We start from the raw sequence: 22,207 nt of genomic DNA on the forward strand, positions 1-22,207 counted from the left end.
TATATTTAAGAATAGCCACCTAATTTTAAGTAATAGTATTTTTCTAGAGAATAATCTTTTTCTTTTTGAACTAAAAACAAGATAAAATGTCTAAAAATTAGACTTTTTAAAAACTTTCTTAGTGGGTGTGGGTGAGGTGAAATGAGGAGATTTGGAGTTGTTTGGCTGTGGATTGGCAAGAGAACTGAGGCATGGATTAAAGACAAGAGGAAACAGGAAGTTGGGACAAGAAAAAATGAGACAGGAAGACAGATAGGCAGAAGGTGTGGAGGCGAACTGACCCAGAGTGAATATAAGCCCTAGGAGCACATCACCAGCACAGAGCAGAAGATACATATGTTCCAAAGTGACAGTGTGTGTGTGTGTGTGTGTGTGTGTGTGTGTGTGTGTGTGTGTGTGTGTGTGTGTGTGTAAAGATGGGACGAGACAGCAGGGAGGTAAGAGATAGCAGAATGAAAGTGTCACAGTACGAGCCATAAATAGATTTTATGACTTCAGCACTTTCAGCCGGGCCACCCGCTTCTTTCTGGTTGTTGTTAGCGCTTCGGTCGGAAGAGTCAGCGTCCTCCATCAGACTCACGTATCAGACAGACAACACAAGCTCTGTCCAAGCACAACAGGAGAATGTTCTTGTCAGGTGTTCCAGCTGCTGACCTCACTGATTCTCGGAGGTTGATTTTTTTCTTTAATGAAAGAGATGCTGAGTACGGCTCTCTGCATTATTCATTCCTCCTCTTCCTCTTTCTGCTTTAACCGAGAGATCTCAGCTGACATCACACACAGATTAATGTGACCCTAGAGGGTGTGTTGCAACAATTCACAGAATCCAAATGACTTGATGGAAATGCAAATTGTGAAACACAAATTTAAACATGCAGCGACTGATCCTTTCATTTCAGAGTTGAAATAAATCAAGAGTAACTCCTGAGGAACAAGGTGCTGATAAATGATCAGGGCTCATACGTGTGACTAGTTGGTTCCAAATGAAAAACAAGGTCTTCAATAAAAATAAAATGAAATAAATAATTATTAATTATAATATTCACTTTGCAAGCATGGTTTTGTTTTGTCTGGCACACTGATTCCCTTTGTGAGGGCTAATGTCACAGGTCTATTGTGGCATTTCAAAAAGCAAGTGCAAGATGGCAGAGTGAGAGCAAAACACAGCGACAGTGGTATTTAACCTTTTAGAACCCAAAAACTTTTTAATTAGAAATCAGACTGGATTAATTACATCAAAAGGAATAAAATAAAGAAGTAGAATAATTTTCGATATATGTATGGACATAATGTCACTTGAGGTTTTCAGTCTTGAATATTTGACTCAAGAAGCAATTTTGCAGATGTTTGAAATGGATTGTGACACCAGTGTCACCATGGGTCCTTAAGGATTAAGTAATTAATATATGAATGTGTTACTTCTCTAAATGCTACATTAAACTGCATTGATTCATGTATGAATAAAGTAATTTTGGTTATTGGCTTCTTTGAGACACAAAGCCTAATTTATACTTCTCTGTCTGCATTGGTACGGAGACACGCAACGCCGTTAGGCGTCGGCGCAAGGGCTCTCAAGCAAGCTTGCAGAGGCTGACAGAGACGTGCCCGAATTTTTAACTATCCGTCAAAAATTGATGGAGACAGCAAGCTTGTGATTGGTCATGATGCTGCTTCCTTTAAATTCATCAACAGCACCACCACTGGCCCCTCAAAAACTACAAAGATATTTAGCGGCAGATAAGGAAAAGATTGAAGAAAGCCTTGCAGAAAAGGACAGAAAATATGAACGTTTATTCACCCGTGACTGGAGGAGCACAAAAATATGCAGCAAGTGTTTTTTATTTTTTTTTTCGTGGACGGAAATGATGAAAAACGTGGATTTAGACGTGCTGATCGCAAGAAGAGGTGGAGGAGAATGAGGGAAAATTTCATCCATGTAAAAGTCTCTGAAATGCATAAATGCAATGTAAACAACAGTAAACATAATATCTTGGACCACATACATGACTGTAATGGTGGCAGGATACCCCAGAAACTGCTACGCCCTCTGCTGTCCTGGCAGGGAATTGCTTTGCAGCACTTCCCGGGTGACGCAGAAGTCCGAAGGGAAATATTTCTGTCATTGCGTGTGCGTGACTCCCCATTCAAGCTGATGGAGAAGTATAAATTAGGCTTGAGGCTCAATTAACTGACTTTTTAATCTAATTTAATTATAAAAGGGTCTTAAAATGTTCTTAGTGTTTTACCCACTTTTTCTAGGATACCCTGCTTTACCTTTCCCCCACTGTTCTCTCCTGTGTGTGTGTGTGTGTGTGTGTGTGCTTCCTGCATCATTCTGAGCGAAATCACCCTAATTACCACATTTTGGCTACAGAACTAATGTTTAAAAGTCCTCAGGTTTCAGCAACAGGTGGAAATTATGTCACAGCACAAACTTTCATGTAATTACGGTAATCCAGGGTGTGCTCATGAGACAGTGACTGTAGTCTCCTTAAGATATGATAGTGTCACATCGTGCTACACAGCCCTGTATGTGCACCCATTCAATGCTATTCAGTTCCTTTAAACTTTAAAAGCGCATTTCAGTTGGAAAAACTCTCATTAAGAAATCATTTATTCCATCTGCAGTATTTTTTTTATTTGACAGCTCGGCTCTGGGACTCTCCTGTACTTCCATGAGAATATATAGAAAGCCTGGAGAGCAGCGGCAGAGCCCCCTTAGGGGGTGGAGAATGGAGCAGCATCGATGACAGCAGATGTGACATTGATTTAGTCAGACAGACTAAAACAGGAGGGGTCGGGCTGGAGGTGGACTGTAAAAAAATGGCTTTTTCAGAGGAGGTGGAGCAGGAAGAGGGTGCAGCATATGACATTTACTAATTTAAGGCAAATACAGAGCAAGCAATCCACCAAGCAAACAACTGATGAGGAGTAACAAAAACACTGATCTCTAGAATGAATGTGGCAATCTCGCTTTGAGGCATGCATGACGAAGGTCCCAGGATAAGATTTGGCAAAATTTCCTGGTCTGATGAGTCTTTATTTCAGCTGCAAAGTCCAGAGCCAGGTTTAAACCCCACACTAGACTCCTACCTCCTCTGCAGTCACCAGAACCTTCTGGATGTGATGGAATGGGAGATTCTCATCACAGATGTAAGTGTGTGACGCTGTCATGTCAGTGAGGACCAGAATCTCTGAGGAATGCACACAGCATTAGAGCTGGCTGTTCGCCCCTAAGCCCTATGGAACATTAGACTTAAATTATTTCCCTTTTATTTTTCTTTCTAAATGAGGAATAAAGTCTGTTGCATTCATCCTTTTCACACGTTTGATGATAAAAACTCAAGATCTGCTGGATTTGGTCAATAGGAGGATGTTTTGATTAAAAAATGATGAAAAGTGTAGATGCTGTTGCAGGGTAAAGAGATTTCCAGTGTTCTTCACTCAGCTGAAGGTCGGCACCACTCAGCTCTGAACACTGAATGCTTTTCCTTCAGTCATAAAAAGTAACTCGTCTGTCTGATGAACTGAGCTGATGTCTGAACTGATATTCTGCAGGAAGTCGTGCAGAAGCTGAACCTAGGCTTCGGCAAACAACAGACGAAGTAACAAATCAAATCAAATCAAATAACTTTTATTGTCACGTCACATGTGCAGGTACACTGGTACAGTACATGTGAGTGAAATTCTTGTGTGCGAGCTTCACAGCAACAGAGTTGTGCAAAAATACAGTAATGTAAAAACATGCAAAATTTAAAAATGGCTAATCTAAGTAATAATATGTATAGTATGTAAGGTATATACATTCCCAAATGTGTGTGCTAGTATTTTAATTTATTTTAATTTTTTTCTATGTGTGTGAGTGTGTGTATAGTGTGTATATACATATTTTACAAATGAATAAAGTAAACAATAAAATAACTGTATTTTAACTACATCTTTTTTACTTTTATAGCTTGTCTAAATCAGAGACGGTTTTGCGATGGCAAATTGAATCAGTAACAGATTTGCAATTTGCAGTGAAAGAAATTTTTAGGACCTTGCGATTACAATTTTTGGATTTCGGCTTGGAAGAAAAAACGGGTCACGGAGACAGAAGGGAAGTCCAGACTGTCCTCTCCTCAGCCACTTCTGCTGCTCCTCCTGATGGATCCTAGGGTGTTTCTGACCTAGATTGACCATGCAGCATCTTATAAACACCACTGCAGAGGTCACCCTCACCACCGGCAGCCTAGCTCAGCCTGCTTCTCCTGATGTAGAGGAGCAGCGGCTGAAGTCCCTCTGACCTCCTCATCCTATCTCTAAGGCTGAGCCTGGACATGCTGCTGAGGAGACTGATTTTAGTCTCCTGTATTTGTGATCTTTTTAGGAATTCTTGCTTAGCTTCCTCTTTACCACAGCATTTGAGTTTAGCCTCCTCATCGCCTCGAATGCTGACCCCGACCCACTCGCCAACCCCCCGCTCCCTCCCTCTCATACTAATGAACAAGACTCAGGGTGTTTAAACTCCTGCACTTGAAGCAGACAATCCACCTCATTTCCGGGTCCGGTTTGTGGGGGCAGCATCCCAACTAGGGAGCTCCAGACCGTCCTCTCCCCAGCCACCTCCACCAGCTCCTCCGGCAGGACCCCAAGGCGTTCCCAGACCAGATTGAAGATGTAACCTCTCCAACGTGTCCTGGGTCGACCCGGGGGCCTCCTGCCGGCAGGGCATGCCCAAAACACCTCCCCAGGGAGGCGTCCAGGAGGCATCCTGACCAGATGCCCAAACCACCTCAACTGACTCCTTTCAATCCGGAGGAGCAGCGGTTCTACTCCGAGTCCCTCCCGAATGTCCGAGCTCCTCACCCTATCTCTAAGGCTGAGCCCGGCCACCCTACGGAGGAAACTCATTTCGGCCGCTTGTATCCGCGATCTCGTTCTTTCAGTCATTACCCAAAGCTCATGACCATAGGTGAGGACTGGGACGTAGATCGACCGGTAAATCGAGAGCCTGGCTTTCTGGCTCAGCTCCCTCTTCACCACGACAGATCGGCTCAGCGTCCGCATCACTGCAGACGCTGAACCAATCCGCCTGTCGATCTCCCGATCCCTCCTACCCTCACTCGTGAACAAGACCCCGAGATACTTAAACTCCTTCTCTTGAGGTAGGACCTCTCTCCCGACCCAGAGTTGGCAAGCCACCCTTTTCCGGTCGAGAACCACGGTCTCAGATTTGGAGGTGCTGATCCTCATCCCAGCCGCTTCACACTCGGCCGCGAACCTACCCAGCAAGAGCTGAAGGTCAGAGCTGGATGAAGCTAGGAGGACCACATCATCCGCAAGAAGCAGAGACGAGATTGTCCTGCCACCAAACTTGACACACTCCACACCACGGCTGCGCCTAGAAATTCTGTCCATAAAGGTGATGAACAGAACCGGTGTCAAAGGGCAGCCCTGGCGGAGTCCAACCCTCACCGGGAACAGGTCTGACTTACTACCGGCTATGCGGACCAAACTCACGCTCCTCTGGTAAAGGGACTGAATGGCCCTTAACAGAAAGCCACCCACCCCATACTCCTGGAGCGTCCCCCACAGGGTGCCCCTGGGGACACGGTCATAAGCCTTCTCCAAATCCACAAAACACATGTGGATTGGTTGGGAAAACTCCCATGCCCCCTCCATCACCCTTGCATCCCGTTATATTGTTTTTTAATTATTTTTTAAAACAAAATAAATCGGTATGTTTTTTTAATTCTAATTAGTTGTTTAATGCCCATTGTCTTTTACTTCCAGTCCAACTGAACACAGAAAAAATGGGATACATCTTGTTGTCCTTTACACACGGTTTTATATTCAATATAATTTTTTATTTTTTTATTATTTCAGCTCAAGAAATTAATTTATCAAATGTTTTTTTATTCAAATGTACATCCTACTATCACAACGAGACTCACTTTATAGCGTAACAATCTATTGAATTTATCATTAATCCTGTAACTTGTGAAAACACAGAAATTGTTTTCCTCATTTATTGAACAAGAAATTTTCTTTTTGGGCATGGGAATTTGTTATTTTAAAACAGAAACTTGGAGTTTTTTTCTTAAAGGGCACCATCTAGAGGTGAAGAAAATGCATTGCACCCTAAGCCCTTCTCCCTACTTCTGTGATTACAAGTGGGAGTGACGTTTCTCGCTCATGAACACACATCTCTACCAGGCCAACAGAGCTAAAACATTGTTTTACAATTAATATTGTCACGTTATGTTGCTTTTTCATACATAATACATTTTAAAGATGCACTTGTTCATTAGAAACTTCTCATCTGTCTAGGAGCGTCTGAAAACACTCATACACTCTGTTTTTGACATCTGTAAGCGAATGCCAAAGGCTATTAGTGGTGCTAAATTCAATTTGCATGGGGTCCCCAGGGCAGGCTTAGCAAAGAAAAATTACTTATTGCCTACATTATATCACACAGGCAAAGATGATACATTTTACAGATCTCTAAAGAATCAAACGTAATTCCTGAAAGGGGGAAATCTCCAGATTGCTGCTGTTTGGTGACCAAATTAGCTTCAGAGTTAACCAGATATAAATTCAGGTTCAGCTTTTAGGGATCTTCTAATATTTTTGCCAGAACCTGTACAATATTTGCATCAAGCGCTATAATAATCTTCAGATTAAATGTCTCTATGTGGTAGCAGTGCATGTTGTGGGTAGATTTTCTGTGAGCTCATCTGTGTTTAGAAGGAATTTTGTGTTGATTTCCAAACTGAGGTCATTTAAAAGCCACACAGATATTAACTATTCATAATCTTCCAGAAAGACCTGCTTCAAAAGGAGGTCTTTGACTCAGAAAGCCAGGGAAGAACTTGCTGTTAAACTTTGTACAATTTAATACACAAGTGAGGATTTTCAGATGAAATGATATAAAAATTGTCCAAAGCGTTGTTCTGCTCTGCCTCTGCACTAACCTCTTCTCAATCTGAGGCTTTAAGAACTCATCGTGGCTCCCCTGACACACACAATGCATCACACATCTCGTCTAAATGAGGTTCCCACTCAGACACACACACACACACACACACACACACACACACGTACACACACACACACACACTATTCTCACACAGTCGCTCTTCCCGGTGCCACTTCTCTTCTTCCCATCTTTCTTATCACAGCCGTCACTTTAAAACTGCCTCGCTGACATCAGGCAGCAAGGAGACGGAGAGAGAGACACGAGAGGGGTGCTTGTTAGCGCGTCTGGAGTGTTGTGTACACGCAGCCAGTTGTGCACATATGGTGAGTACAATCGTACATAAAGATAGCGGGGACAGGGCTGCCCTGCTAGATGGAGATAATGCAAGCAGAGATGTGCCATCTGGAATGAAAAACAAAAACACAGAAAGAGCCAAAGGGACAAAGCGACAGTAGAGATATTTGCATACTTGATTTAGTGAAACAGAACACTACTGAGGTCTATAGCCTTTTGAGTTTTCCCCCAGTTTCTAATTATCATCAAGGTCAAATTGTGCGGTCACATTTGTCCTCCCACTCTACTTCGGACACAATTCTATTCCCAACATTAATGAAATGGAGATGATAGCAAGGCTGGCAGAGCTCCAAGAAAATTCACTCAGAGTCCGACATGATTACTCAGAAACACGCCTGTGGTCTGATCTAACAGTGACTGATGCATTGTTGTAACACCACGTTCTATAATTTGATGCATAAACTCAGGAATGTGATGCTGTCTACAAGCTCCAGTCACACGGTAATGTGCGGCGTTGTCATGTGCAGTTGAAACGGATGTGATCTGTCCAGCAGACAGTAATAAGTCTGTCACAAGTGACAATTAATTGTCTGCTAAAATTTCAAATCCCTGCGTCTGGTTTACCAATCCCCAAGCAAGGATCTCTTCAAAAATTCCTAATAAGCTTTTTCTCAATTTTTTCATTTTTACTTGATATTTTTACTTTTTATTTTTTTTGCAACCTGCAAAATTCTGACGGCTAAGGCCGATAGAACAACAGATCTCAATGAGTTACTTTGTCAGAGATTTACTCTACAGCAAGATAAATGTGAGATGCTCCTCCGATTGCCTAGTCAACCTTCTTGACTTTGTAACACAACAGAATCACCAAACAACAGAGAGATGATGAGATTATTTAAATATGGATATCCATATGTGGCCTTTTTAACCTGGAACTGGATTTGTGTCCAAACATACATTGGTGATAGTTTTGTTAGCATGTTTTCATTCTAACAACTATTAACATTCAATTTTCACCATTTTAGTCATGAATTAAAAGACGTATGTTGCCATATCTTTGGGAATGCGTGTTTCTCAAACTTGCTACTGAGTTGAACTAGCAGTCTGAGTAAATAAATGCAAATGTTGCGGTGATCACTGCGACAATCTGTCTTTTACCACAAAATGCCAAAATGGATCATTTTTAATACATTTACTTCTAGGATAAATGCCTCTTTAACGTGATTACATTCCTAAGAAACCTGCTGTCTTGAATCCTTAATGTTTCGTCCAGCTGGTGGAAGATTCAGATTCTACAAATGGTAAGGGCCGATTTTCTATGCTTAATAATAAATGTGTGAAATTTGATAAAAATATGTTTTAACCCCTATTAGATTTTTGTCACTAACTCTCATCAAAGATGGGGCATCAGTGCTTTCATCAGAATGCTGCCAGATCCAGTTCTGAACACACCTACTGCCCCCTAGTGAGCGATTTACAGGTGGCAAGAGCCAATTTTATTTACCTATACAGTGATCCCTCGCTACTTTGCGGTTCGTTTATCTTGGATTCACGACTTTGCGAATTTTTTCTTTGGAGCCTTATTCAAGGGAAATTTGCCGATTCGCGTTATTTTTCGCCGATTCACAGTATTTTTCTATGCGAAATATCAAGAAATTCCTGATTTTTTTCATCAATTTCATCATAAAATGCACTTTTTGTAATAAAACTATAAAAAAACCAAGTAAATTTGTTTTCTATGTAAAGGGAGGGTTTTAAAAGTCTGAATATTGAATACGTACCTGTTAAATAAATACTGTAAATTGTCAGGTTCGAGTGGCTGAGGTGAAGCGTAGCGGAGATTGTTTGTGGCGTACCTGTGTGACCCAGACGTGGAGTGGCTAGCATTGGGTTAGACAGAGCATGCGGCTTTGTTCTGGGAACGGCGGCGCAGAGCTCGGAGAGAGCCGAGACTGAGCAGCAGTTCTGGATGGATAAGGAAGCTGACTTACTAGCAGTAGACAGCGTGGAAAGATCCCTTTCCTGGGTTGAGGGCTGGTAAGCCTGAGAACTCTATTCAATGTCTGGTAGGAACGATGACTGAGTGATGACTGAACGGCGGTGCTTCCGTAAATAGTGTCGGCGTGATGACGTCGGCAAGCCACGTTGGTGGCGGGAATGCTGGGAAGTGTAGTCAGCAGGAGGAGTTCGAGACATAAATATGGTGTCCCTACTTCGCGGATTTTCACCTATCGCGGCCAGGTCTGGAACGCATCTACCACAATAAACGAGGGATCACTGTAACGCCCAAAACACACCAGACGCGGAAGCGTGACTAAGCGCAGTGGAACGACGAGCGCTTCTAATCGGCACCCTTGTTAACCTATGCTATCAGTCACATCAGCTGCGAAGTGCCACGAAGGCTTGAGTCGTGCAGCGATCGTTTCAGCGTGAGCTCTACTTTGTCGTGAGTCGCGTCAATTCTGGCAGGAAGTCAAACCAAAGCAGAAGAGGCAGGCTGGTAAAATAAAAAAAAAACTTCAAAATAAAACACTGCGATTGATAAATGTGATAATTTTTGTGTATCTAAACAGACTAGAGAGATGAAAATGAACACACACACACAAACACACACACACACTCACGCACGCACGCACACACATATACATACGCACACACACACAGCAAGGGCACAGGGGTGGGGTGGCGGGGTTTGGAAAACAGTAGACGTGAGCAGAAGCGCTAGTTGAACATTATCGCCTGATGTGAACAGAGGAGGAAATGCAATGTCAATTGTAGTTTTCTGGCACTGTAGTTTCCCGATCTGCTGAGGGTCCTGCGCCTGCCGATAAAGTCATCACACTACAATAATAAATTTGTGTTTTCTTCTGCCTAAAAAATTTAGAACATGGTAATGTAACTTCTGTAAGGCGTACGTCCAGCCAGTCATCTAGTGTGACATCATTGACAGGCGCAGGACCACGAGCCGGCTAGAAAAAAAACATGGGGTCTAACATGGCGTCCCCAAAGACCCATGCCTTATGTACTTTAGATTCAATTTTTATGGCAATGGTACAAAGCTACCAGTATTTTTCAACAACTGAACATCCTTTTATTCATTTTCAACAACGTTTCAATGGATATTTCCAGAGATTAAAGGTAAAACATCTGATTTCACTCTGTTAAAAAAATGTTTTATCCTTCAGGCATCAGGGGTTAAATATTATTCGACCAACACATAACTGCAGGGTTATGAGTTGAATCAAAAAGTGTTTGTGGAACTTTACATGCCAAAGTGTATAAAACGAATTTGCTGATCAAAATTGGATCTCTGTAAAAGCAGAAGAGCTCTGACGTAGAACAGGGTAAATTGCAGGTTGCACGTTGTACACAACTCTCATTTACTTTAAGAAAATATTTGTGTGTATGTGTGGGTGAGTGGGTGCTGGTTTTAAGTACACATTTCCATTTTGGTCTTCAGTTGAAGTGTCAGTGTAGATAACTGTAATTACAAGAATTCCTTTTCTTTGAGATTTTTTATTTGGAGCTTCTCAAAGGGAACTCAAAAGAACAAAAGCAAAAAGGCTTCTTTATAGTTGTTGTTCTGGTGTTTTTCTTATCCCGCGTTGCACAATAACCACCCATTATGACCTGTCCAGCTTTAGTTTCTGCATCTGCCTGTGATGCCATTGCTAGATGGAGTAAAGTTGATGCTGCTTGGATGTTTAATGTTCTAAATAAATTAGATGAACTGAACTAATCAGAACTGTGACTTGCTGTCTTGTCATAACTGCTTTGCTGGAAGATATTGCTTGATGTATCTTCTGGATTGAACTGTGATTTAATGATTGCATGATCTGCTTTTGCTTTGCCTGTGGGGAATGCATCTTTAAAAAATGGACTGATCATGTTAAGTTTAATGTTGTAAACTTGAAATTGAATGAACCCTACTGCCCTACAGTCCCATAGTTAGTAAGCAGACCAGGCACGTGCAGGGGGTGGGGCGGGTGGTGGGGTGGGGGGGGAGGTTGCTTGAGCACCCGCCCCTTTTGTCCAAAGTGCCCAAAGTGCCCTTGGATACATTGCAGGCACTAGGACCATGTGGAGGCAGCCTCCTCAGGCTGAAGCCTATTTTCCCTTAGACCCACCCACAAGCTCACTGATTGGCTCTGCCGCGTCAGGCTAACGTGTGATTGGCTGCCCCTCTAACTCGCTGCCATAAAGACGACAGACCGGTGTGTTGCTTGTCGGTAGGAGTCTGTGTTCATCTACCTGTAGGTTTTTATTCAGCCTGCATCACGTCTGCTGGATGGATTTTAACATCAGAGCTTTTGTTTACATTAACATTTGAGTCTATGGTTAGTGTGTGTGTGTGTGTGTGTGTGTGTGTGTGTGTGTGTGTGTGTGTGTGTGTGTGCGTGCGTGCGTGTGTGTCGAACAGAGTTAGCTTATCAGACAGAAAAGCGAACATGAGAGACTTCTTCTGAAGTGAAACTAGAGGAACACAAGAACCACGTTATTTCTCACTCTAGATTCTCCGCATCATAACTTCTGAATGCCAAGCGGGGTGCAGCAGTGGCAGTTGCCGAGGCAAAATCTCGGGCGTGGGAGGAGTTTGGTGAGGCCATGGAGAAAGACTATCGATCGGCTCCAAAGAGGTTCTGGCAAACTGTCCGGCGCCTCAGGAGAGGAAGGCAGCAACTCGCTCACACTGTTTACAGTGGGGATGGGGAGCTGCTGACGTCAACTGAGGCTATAGTCGGACGGTGGAAGGAATACTTTGAGGAGCTCCTCAATCCCACCAATGCGCATTCCGAGGAGGAACCAGAGCTGGGAGGCCTGGGGATGGACTGTCCGATCTCGGGGGCAGAAGTTGCTGAGGTAGTCAAACAACTACACAGCGGCGGAGCCCCGGGGGCGGATGAGGTTCGTCCTGGGTATCTCAAGGCTATGGATGTTGTAGGGCTGTCATGGTTGACACGCCTCTACAACATTGCGTGGTCATCGGGGGCAGTTCCTAGGGAGTGGCAGACCGGGGTGGTGGTCCCCATCTTTAAGAAGGGTGACCTGAGGGTGTGTTCCAACTATAGGGGGATCACACTCCTCAGCCTCCCTGGAAAGGTCTACTCCAAGGTACTGGAGAGGAGGGTCCGATCGATAGTTGAATCTCAGATAGAGGAGGAGCAATGTGGTTTTCGTCCTGGCCGTGGAACTGTGGACCAGCTCTATACCCTTGCAAGGGTGATGGAGGGGGCATGGGAGTTTGCCCAACCAATCCACATGTGCTTTGTGGATTTGGAGAAGGCTTATGACCGTGTCCCCAGGGGCACCCTGTGGGGGACGCTCCAGGAGTATGGGGTGGGTGGCTTTCTGTTAAGGGCCATTCAGTCCCTTTACCAGAGGAGCGTGAGTTTGGTCCGCATAGCCGGTAGTAAGTCGGACCTGTTCCCAGTGAGGGTTGGACTCCGCCAGGGCTGCCCTTTGTCACCGGTTCTGTTCATCACTTTTATGGACAGAATTTCTAGACGCAGCCGTGGTGTGGAGTGTGTCGAGTTTGGTGGCAGGAGAATCTCGTCTCTGCTTTTTGCGGATGATGTGGTCCTCCTAGCTTCATCCAGCTCTGACCTTCAGCTCTTGCTGGGTAGGTTCGCGGCCGAATGTGAAGCGGCTGGGATGAGGATCAGCACCTCCAAATCTGAGACCATGGTTCTCGACCGGAAAAGGGTGGCTTGCCACCTCCGGGTCGGGGGAGAGGTCCTACCTCAAGTGGAGGAGTTTAAGTATCTCGGGGTCTTGTTCACGAGTGAGGGTAGGAGGGATCGGGAGATCGACAGGCGGATTGGTTCGGCATCTGCAGTGATGCGGACGCTGAGCCGATCTGTCGTGGGGAAGAGGGAGCTGAGCCAGAAAGCCAGGCTCTCGATTTACCGGTCGATCTACGTCCCAATCCTCACCTATGGTCATGAGCTTTGGGTAATGACCGAAAGAACGAGATCGCGGATACAAGCGGCCGAAATGAGTTTCCTCCGTAGGGTGGCCGGGCTCAGCCTTAGAGATAGGGTGAGGAGCTCGGACATTCGGGAGGGACTCGGAGTAGAACCGCTGCTCCTCCGGATCGAAAGGAGCCAGTTGAGGTGGTTTGGGCATCTGGTCAGGATGCCTCCTGGACGCCTCCCTGGGGAGGTGTTTCGGGCATGTCCTGCCGGCAGAAGGCCCCCGGGTCGACCCAGGACACGTTGGAGAAGTTACATCTCCAATCTGGTCCGGGAACGCCTTGGGGTCCTGCCGGAGGAGCTGGTGGACAAGGCCGGGGAGAGGACGGCCTGGAGCTCCCTAGTTGGGATGCTGCCCCCGCGACCCGGACCCGGATAAGCGGAGGAAGACGAGACGAGACGAGACGATAACTTCTGAATGACTGATTGAATAAAAATAATTCCAACGGTATCAAAAAGGACACAAAAAGAGCTTTCCAATGAGGTATTACATGATGTAATTCACTTTACTCCAAAAATCGCTAGAATGAGTCTGTGGAAACAAGCAGCTGAAATGAGTTTTTGCTGCAGGGTGTCTGGGCTCTCCCTTAGAGATAGAGTAAAACGCTCATTCATCCAGGAGGGGCTCGGAGGCGTTTCGTTGCTCTTCCATATCAAGAGGAACCAGTTGAGGTGGCTCGGGTATCTGATGCCTCCTGGCATGCCTCCCTGGTGAGGTTTTTCTGGGCATGTTCAACCAGGAGGAGACCCAAAGGAAAACCCAGGGCATGCTGGAGAGACTACGTTTCTCAGATGGCCAGGGAACCCCTGATATTCCTCTGAAAGAGCTTGCCCATTTGCCTGTGGAGAGGGAGTTCTGGGCTTCTCTGCTCAGGATGCACCCCCAGGACCCGATCCCGGAAAAAAGGAAGAGGATGGATGGAATGAGAAAAGTCCCAAAGAAAAGGACTGATGCGAATCAACAACAAACCTCTTGTCGTTTTGTTTTTAGGTGAATATTAGCTCTTTCAAGCTTTCTTGAGCAATGTTAGCTTTCCTTTTTGTTTGAGTTCCTTCCTCTTAAAAACATACACCATCAGTTGTTTCTAGACCAGAAAAAAAGCCCTAATTCATTTAACTTTTTGGTCATGCTTGTTAGAGAAGACTGGCAATAATGCTTTATATGAACCTTTAAAATTTTTGAGTTTTTTTATTCATTTTTGTTTGTGTGTATTCCCTAAAGGAATATCCTTCTGCCTTCATTTAAATATAATAACAAAAACTCTCAGCCGCACTGCCCTGGTTAAATCGAGCTTCTAAATAAATAAAATATGAAGAAGGTTCATTTTTTATCTGAGGAGCTTTGTCTGGGTTTTCTCTGTGTGGCATCAGATCTCTTTTAATGCCATCAGAGAAAGTGAAACAAGCTGACTTTGTTTGAACTTACAAGAATCACCTTCATGCAGAGGGCCATACAATCCTAGCATAAACATCCTCACGGCAACAATGTTAAAAAGTCAGTCTCTGTTCTTTCATTATATGGTTACAAGATACATTTGGAATAAGACTAGACTAAAATCCATATTGGCCACATTTATTTATCAGTCTACCATGTCAGAGAAAGAGGCGTGCCACACAACACAGCTGTAGGTATGGCATCATGCTCTACCCACCATCTGAACTGATTTCACGGGAACGGACGAGGTCACTCTTGTTGCCCACCAGGATGATTGGCATCTGTGGCTGGGACTCCCTGAGGAGGAGGCGGAGCTGGGCGGTGCGGTGGAAACTTCTCCTGTCGGTCACTGAGAACACCAAGATACACACGTCACACTGCAGAGTGGACAGGTCCTGGAGATTACACACACACACACACACACACACACACACACACACACACACACACACACACACACACACACACACACACACACACACACACACACACACACACACACACACACACAGGTATAATGTTTACTGGTTATATGTGCACAGAGAGGGATCGGTTTACATCAGCACAGGTGTGGAATGTCAGGTAGCTGCTACACACAACACCAGATCTCTCCCAGGCAATCAACTGGCTGAAAACATCCTCCTTGAACTACAGCTTTTGCCAAGGGGCAGCCTTTATTATTACAAACCTGTCTTTGCTAAACTCGTTTATGTTGCGCTTCACTTTGCATCTCCTGACCCTCTTAACAACGACCACTAACAGCCCGTCGGGGTTACCTGTCAGAGAGGCTCAATAAGTTGGGCAGAAACGGCAGCTTGTAACTGCCTCTTTGCTCCGCTGTCTTCTCAGCTCTCCCTAACTGGCTCCGTCAGCCACATTTATGCTCCACTCAAGGTGGTTCACTGGGGCAAACTGGGCCATGTGATTAGTTCTTGTTCTGTTTGTATGTGTATTTTGAAGCTAAATCTGTTTACTTGAACTGTAGAGAGTAAGGCTGAAAATCTTACACCAAAGAAGAGGTCATGGATTAGCCCGATGATGTCGACCCAAATGTTCATCCCAGTCCCAAAATATTATTGTTTTAATCTGGTTGAGTCAATTATGGTAGATATGAGTTTAAGTGTTTACTGCAGTGAATTTCCTGTGGGTGAATGTAAATGCAAGGTGACTGTGGGTTAAAGCCAGTACCTCACTGGGCCGTTACATCCCTCACAAGGTACTTTCCAAAATGTCCTAAAGCATTTCCAAAGGTAATTCTTCTTGAGAACTGCAGGTCCTCACACTTGTGTTGCAGGAATTGCTCTACACAGTTCACACCCAGTTTACTGTCGCAGCAAGTGTCTGGAACCCGTCTTACTTTAGTTTCAATGAGGCAACCAAATTAGAAATGAAATGAAAATAAAATGCAAACAGAATTTTTGAGACTCAACTGAGACAGAATTTGTTTAGAAATACGTAAGTGTGATAGGCTAAAAGTCCGCTTTGATGCCCAAGCTTAAAGACTGCTTTTATACCCCTCTACACTGTAAAATAAAAGATATTGTTTTAACTTAAAAATACGAGTGAAAGGGCTGCATTAAAATTTTGAGTTAAATGAAAAAACAAAATTTGTTGTCTTAACATTACCATATTTTATCCCAAATTAAACTCTCTTGTTATACCAACATGTTTTTAAGTTAGTTTAATTTATAATCAAGAGTTGATTCAACTTCTTTTAGTTTTTTTAACTTTAACCACAATTAATAATTTTACGTTGTCAAAACTAGTTTGGGGTTGTTTTTTTAATTGAGAGAACTGACTGGTACAGTCCGTGTAATCCATAAATGTATGTTGACTCAATTTAAAAGTATCAATTCATTTGGAAAAAATGTTTAAGTCAACTTAACTAAATCATTTAAAACATTTGGCATATCGAAAAAAGATGGGGGCACTGTATATTGGAAATTTAAAACATTCATATGATTAATTTATGTACATTTCACACAAAATGATCCATTTAGTGATAAATTTCACCTCCAAAAACAGAAACAATACAAACATGTTCATCAACTCAGCTAGTTTTTTTATTTATTTAGCAGTAATGAAGTTACAGCTCTGCAACATTTACTGAAGCTGTTTTGTTTTGTAATGAATAGTGAAAACGTTTTAGAACAGTCTGCACTCAAAAAAAAACATTAACACAGCAGCTTATCAAGGTCTTATAGTTAGAACATATTTAGTGTCTTAAATGAGACAAGTCATTGCACATTAATTCAAGTGCATAAACTTTTAAAGCATCTGACAAAACCTTGCACAAATAAAAACAATAAAATAAAATTCAAAATGATACTATTCAAAATAGTAGTTCTAAACAAATAGTGCACATTTTAATCTTGTCATCTATCGTTTGGTCTTATGTTGACCTCTTTATTGCAATACTTTTTATCAACCTATGCATTTGATTGGCTTTGAACTGATATGACTATATTTTCTGATGGAATAAACCTAAACAGATGAAATAACAAAACAAGAATTCCAAACCATGTGCCAAACTTCTACATGACCTTTGGAACAATGTTTAACATGAAACGTTGAGTGCTTTCAAAAAGCTCAGACACCCATGAGTCATGAGATGAGACATTTCAGGAGAATCTACATGGTTTTTTGTAACAGTCTGTTTCTCAAACCATGCACAAGGAACACTGACCTCTGCCGATGTTCATCAGGACCTTTTGAAAAACTTCAAATGTGTACCTGAGTTCCTTTGGATAGTCTATATTAAAGGCAAAAAGCAGACCCAACAGTAGAGCAATGGCATGAGGAATGTCCTCCACATCAGGCAGGACCACTTGTTCCTCAAGAATGACTGATGTGGCAATGATGTCCTCTCCATCTTTCACCAGCAGAACTCCAACTTGCATTCCCCGAGTGAATGTGGCTTCCTCGTCAATGGCCTACACAAGTTATAAAGCAAATTACTCACTATGACCCCTTGCAATATTTGGATAATTCTACAGACAACCTTGTTAAAAGGAGACTAGGCAGTTTTGCTTGTTTTTAGTGCCCCCTGGTGTCTGTTTGTGGTCAAAGCAGAATTGAAACGTATCTCCTCGCTGTGCGTTTGCCCTTTTAAAGGCATACTTTGCAACTTTTTCATATTTCAGGGTTTCCCCCAGCGCTTAGCAGGCTTTGTTTGCCCACTTGCCAGGCTAAGCGTCATGCCCCGCCCACTTCCCCGACCGTGTCCGCTGACACGAACGGCACAACAGAGCTAGAGTCCTCCATCAGCTGATACTGGTGAGAAACAGCAGCGGAACGTGTGCAACGCCCCCATCCCCCCTCTCATTGAGGAGAGCTGCAGAACAGCGGGCGGTAAAGGTTGGTTTATGCTTGACGTGTCCGCACGGCTCCGCGCGGAAAAGTTGCGTCATTTTAACAACCACACCCCTCCACCACATCTCCACACGGCCCAAAATTTCCGCAACGCGCACCTAGGAAAATTTCTAACCACGCGGACGGTCGGACGCGTAAAAACATGGCGGACCGGCAAGAACTAGTATGGCAGAGGTTGGTAAATACAGACATTTGTATGATTCAGCTCTCAGAGATCACCGTGATCAACTTGTTAATAATTCTTGGAGAGAAATAGCTCGCACTGTCAGAAAAGACGAGGACGCTGTTAAAAAATGCTGAAATGCCATGTTGTAAACAGTAATTTCTACTTCTACTATGGTGTAGTGTTGGATGCATGCCGTAGAGCTCCATGCTGCCCCGTTCAGTTTGGGAGAATATTGGCTCACCGCAGAGACGAGCCGCACGAACCATAAACGCTGCGAGTCGTGAAGCGTGTTCCATCCGCAAGCCGCATCACCGCGCGGAAAGTGAATGCGTCAAGCATAAACCAAGCTTTAGGGTCTGTGTGACATTTCATCACCCCAGCAAAGGTTCATTTTAGCACATACTGGCTCCAGAAAGTGATTTAATAATGTGAAAAAGTTGCATAGTATGGCTTTAAAACCCTTCTTTATATAACTACATCTAATATCACATCACTACTTTCACTTATAAAGAAATTGTTCACAGATCATTTTTGATACAAATGCTCACCTGAACAGTCTTGAATGCATTTGAAGGATCATCCTTGAGAAAATACGGAAGGCACCGGAAGAACAACTGACCTCTTCCTCAGTATAGAGGACTGAGAAAAAACAAAGACAAAACAACTAATTATAAAGAGAATAACAAATTATTGATATCCTGATTCTTTTATTCTGTTTTCTATATTCAATTGATTAGTTGGACATTTTCACTTCAAATTCTTCTTACAAACCTGTACTGCAATAGAAGTCTGCTACAGAATTTGTGTTGACTGACAGTTTTTCTGTTTTTGTTTTATTGGGAGGGGGGATTTGGCAGCCTTTAGCCATTTTTTTAATTCTAAATACTATAGCTTTTGGAATAGAATTTTTCTGATAAGTTTTTCGAACTCTGACCTATCACTATAGGAAAGCTACTGGGGTTGTGGTAATTTTGTGTAGAAACATGCTTTTTTTTTTGTGCTAAATTTACACAGGCAGATTGTTTCAAAGATAATTTAAATTTGATGGATTTCCTAAAAGGCATGACTGAATTCTATTCACCTAAAGACAATAACCCAACAAAATGTTAACATAATTTTCTTCTTCTCTGTATTAGAAAATACTGTTAAATACTGAAAACTGGTAAAACTGTAAATAATCTCCAAAGGAAATGTTACTAATACTAACAAAAAATATGTGAACATTTATTTGCTTACGTCATCAAGACATTTAAGCTGCCTGCTTTGTCCAGCTGATTTCCCACTCTTGGCCTTGAACAGCTCCAGGAACCTTGGCAAATGCTAATCCAGTCCACTGAAGAAAGACTTCTTCAGGTCAACAGATGTCAGCCGAGCAAACTCTGCTTCAATCTGTAATTGAAGGTGACAACAACAAAATTTGCAACTTTACACAACTTTTTAAAAAAGACAAAAAGTTGACAAATGTGTGAAAGAGAAAAATCTAAATGTACCTGCTGTTCTTTGAACAGGGCTGGCCACCCTTCTTTGACTTCAGCTGCAGGAGGTTGATTTTCAACTATTTCTTTTCTTCGTAGGGGGAATGTGATGTCCATCATTTCACCAACTTGCTACATTACAAGGTTGTCTGTGGACAATATTGCTAAAATTTTACAAGGTTCAGCTTACAAAAACATGTTTTTGTGATGAGCTCTTAGTACTGTCTTGTATCATTAAGTACCATCCAATGGCTCAGAGATGAATAAATGTTGACACCATTCATGGAAGTAGTTGAGCTCCATTTACTACTTTTAGGGTGACAAACATTTGGAGAAAGAACAAAAATAGCCAAAATACAATAACTCACCTCAATGTACAAGAAACACCTTTGGAGAAATCACCAGTCGGCCTTGGACAGCGTAGGATGACAGTGGAAGGTAGTGGTTCAGTTCACTGGGTTCAGTGGCCATCAGTTGATCTGGATCTTTCTTGCAGAATTCGTAACAATGAAGGTGCTCCAAATACCAGGCTGAGAAACATTCAAGAACAAAAAAAAAAAAAATCTAGTTGCAAACTTGCAACACATGTACAATTTTAATTTTACAACAACAAACATTTTACCTTAAAGCTTATTAGTCCATTAGTGTTTTCATTGAGTCCATGATCTCTCAGATGGACATGCAAGGATTGTTTGGATCTGAAATACTGTGAGCAGTAATTGTAAATGAAGGGCAAAGGGCAAGTTCTGCCTTAATGTCTGTGATTGCTTTGATAATGTTCAATGATGCACTTACGATTTCCACAGAAAAAAGTACCAAGTTTACAGATCCACTTCATACGGTGTAAAAGGCCTTTTCATCATGGGCACCTTTAAAATAGAATCTGAAATAGGTAAAACTTAGGTAAATAATTCATGATTAATGAGGTCAACATTTCACAGAACTAACTTGCAAGTATCACCTAATATTTTGATTAATTATTTCTGTTTCATTATTTAAATGAATACTGACTATATAAAACAATTTATTCGGTTTTAAAGTGTGAAGTAAATGCATGGCGTCTACTCTCTGAGGGTCACGTGACGTACGGAGTTTAGCGAGGAGAACACCTGAGATGCTGCGAGATTCCGCTGCTGTTTCGCGCCACAGATGCGCACATGTGGACCCGGCTTTGAGCATTTAGCTTAATTTTATGAGTATACATTTTCGGAAAAAAGGTTAATTAACGTGTTACCGAGTAAACATTTCCCAAAACAATTTCCCCGCCAACCCTGCTATGCTAACCAACAAACAGCGAGTTACCTACTTCTAACATTCAAATATAAGATATACTAAGTTACATTCAACATTAAACTTAGAATTACATGATTTACTTTCAGGTTCAGACCTTTTATTTATTCATTTCACTATGACTAATCAAGCTAATGCTATTTAACAACTAACAAATTCAAATTCAACATAAACCCAAAGAAAACTTACCAAAGTGGTGGGCCTCTGTTGAACTGGTTCAGTGTCACCTTTAGATGGACAAAGTAGTTGGTTTTAACCCTAAATGGAGTCGTTAGTCCTTCTGGACAGAACATTGCACGCATGAAAGACTGCTTGACTGAGCTGAGAGCTCCGTTGACTTCTTCTTCCGTTATCATAGGCACATGCGAAACAAACTTTGCGCCACTTACCGCCACCCAGTGGACATATATTTTAATGCTCAAAAGTCAAGTAGACTTGGATAATTTACTTGACTGGACATAAAATTATTGTTTAACATTTTTAGTGTTGTTGAGATGTGTTTAACTAATTATTCTAATTTATAACAACAACAATACAAAAGCCTTGTTATATTAACATGAAATCAAACGTTGGGACAACAAAAAGGCGTAAATGCAATTTACAGTGTATGCAGCTCCAAGAAGGATCCAGTCACTGTTCGTTATTTGTTATAAGGCTGATTTCATTTGAACAATAGTGTGGTAAGAAATGCACAGTTTACAGTAACAAAGCTTCACAGTGAATTCATAGCAGTTCATGCAGATAAAAAACAGACCAACGTAAATATATTAACTATACTGTTTAAAAGCTAATGTTTCATGTTACATTTTATGTTAGATTAATTTTTGCTAAAAAAAGAGTGAATTGTGTATCGGCAATCGACTAACAAGCCTTATCTGAGATTGACTGGTAGGGACTTAGCCCTCCACTAGGGGGAAAACGAGTGCACTCGCTCCTCATTGCATTAAATAACATGAGAGAGGCAGCTCCTTAGTCACTCTCGTGATTCTTTCTCCCCTGTTTCAAGTAATGTGATGAAAACAAGATCTATATATAAACCGTAGGCTTTCTAAGTCGGTTGGATAGATGAACCGTAGGTGTTTGTGACTTGTAGATTATTTTATGTCGGCTTTGTGTGTATGCTTTCGTTCTTTTTTAAACACAGAAACAGTTTTGTTTACCTGTTTGTAGCTACAGTTTCGCCGACGGCTGCCGGCTTCTTCAGGCTGACGCTGATGGCTGTGTAGACCATCAGCGTCAGCC

General features: G+C 42.5%; 1 protein-coding gene and 1 long non-coding RNA gene across 4 annotated transcripts in view; both read right to left on the bottom strand.

Annotated features, from left to right (window-relative positions):
• Window positions 1–22,207, bottom strand: part of rem2 (RAS (RAD and GEM)-like GTP binding 2) — a 71,890-nt gene that overhangs the window by 15,455 nt on the left and 34,228 nt on the right. For both annotated transcript variants that reach the window (XM_054733771.2, XM_015957355.3), the window contains one exon: window positions 14,880–15,057. In XM_054733771.2, the coding sequence (XP_054589746.1) occupies window positions 14,880–15,057 (178 nt within the window). The remainder of the gene's footprint in view (window positions 1–14,879; window positions 15,058–22,207) is intronic.
• On the bottom strand, window positions 16,704–22,082 carry LOC107384227 (uncharacterized). Of its 2 annotated transcripts, XR_001572832.3 has the most exons (8): window positions 21,155–22,082; window positions 20,471–20,558; window positions 20,298–20,381; window positions 20,044–20,205; window positions 19,691–19,824; window positions 19,437–19,589; window positions 18,749–18,839; window positions 16,704–17,595 (listed from the first exon to the last, which is right to left on the bottom strand). It is a non-coding gene; the product is annotated as an uncharacterized lncRNA (long non-coding RNA). The 2 variants fall into 2 exon arrangements; XR_008559746.2 differs by having other exon boundaries at window positions 20,471–22,078.

This window comes from Nothobranchius furzeri, chromosome 11 (assembly GCF_043380555.1).
Source record: "Nothobranchius furzeri strain GRZ-AD chromosome 11, NfurGRZ-RIMD1, whole genome shotgun sequence".
Classification (NCBI taxonomy): domain Eukaryota; kingdom Metazoa; phylum Chordata; class Actinopteri; order Cyprinodontiformes; family Nothobranchiidae; genus Nothobranchius; species Nothobranchius furzeri.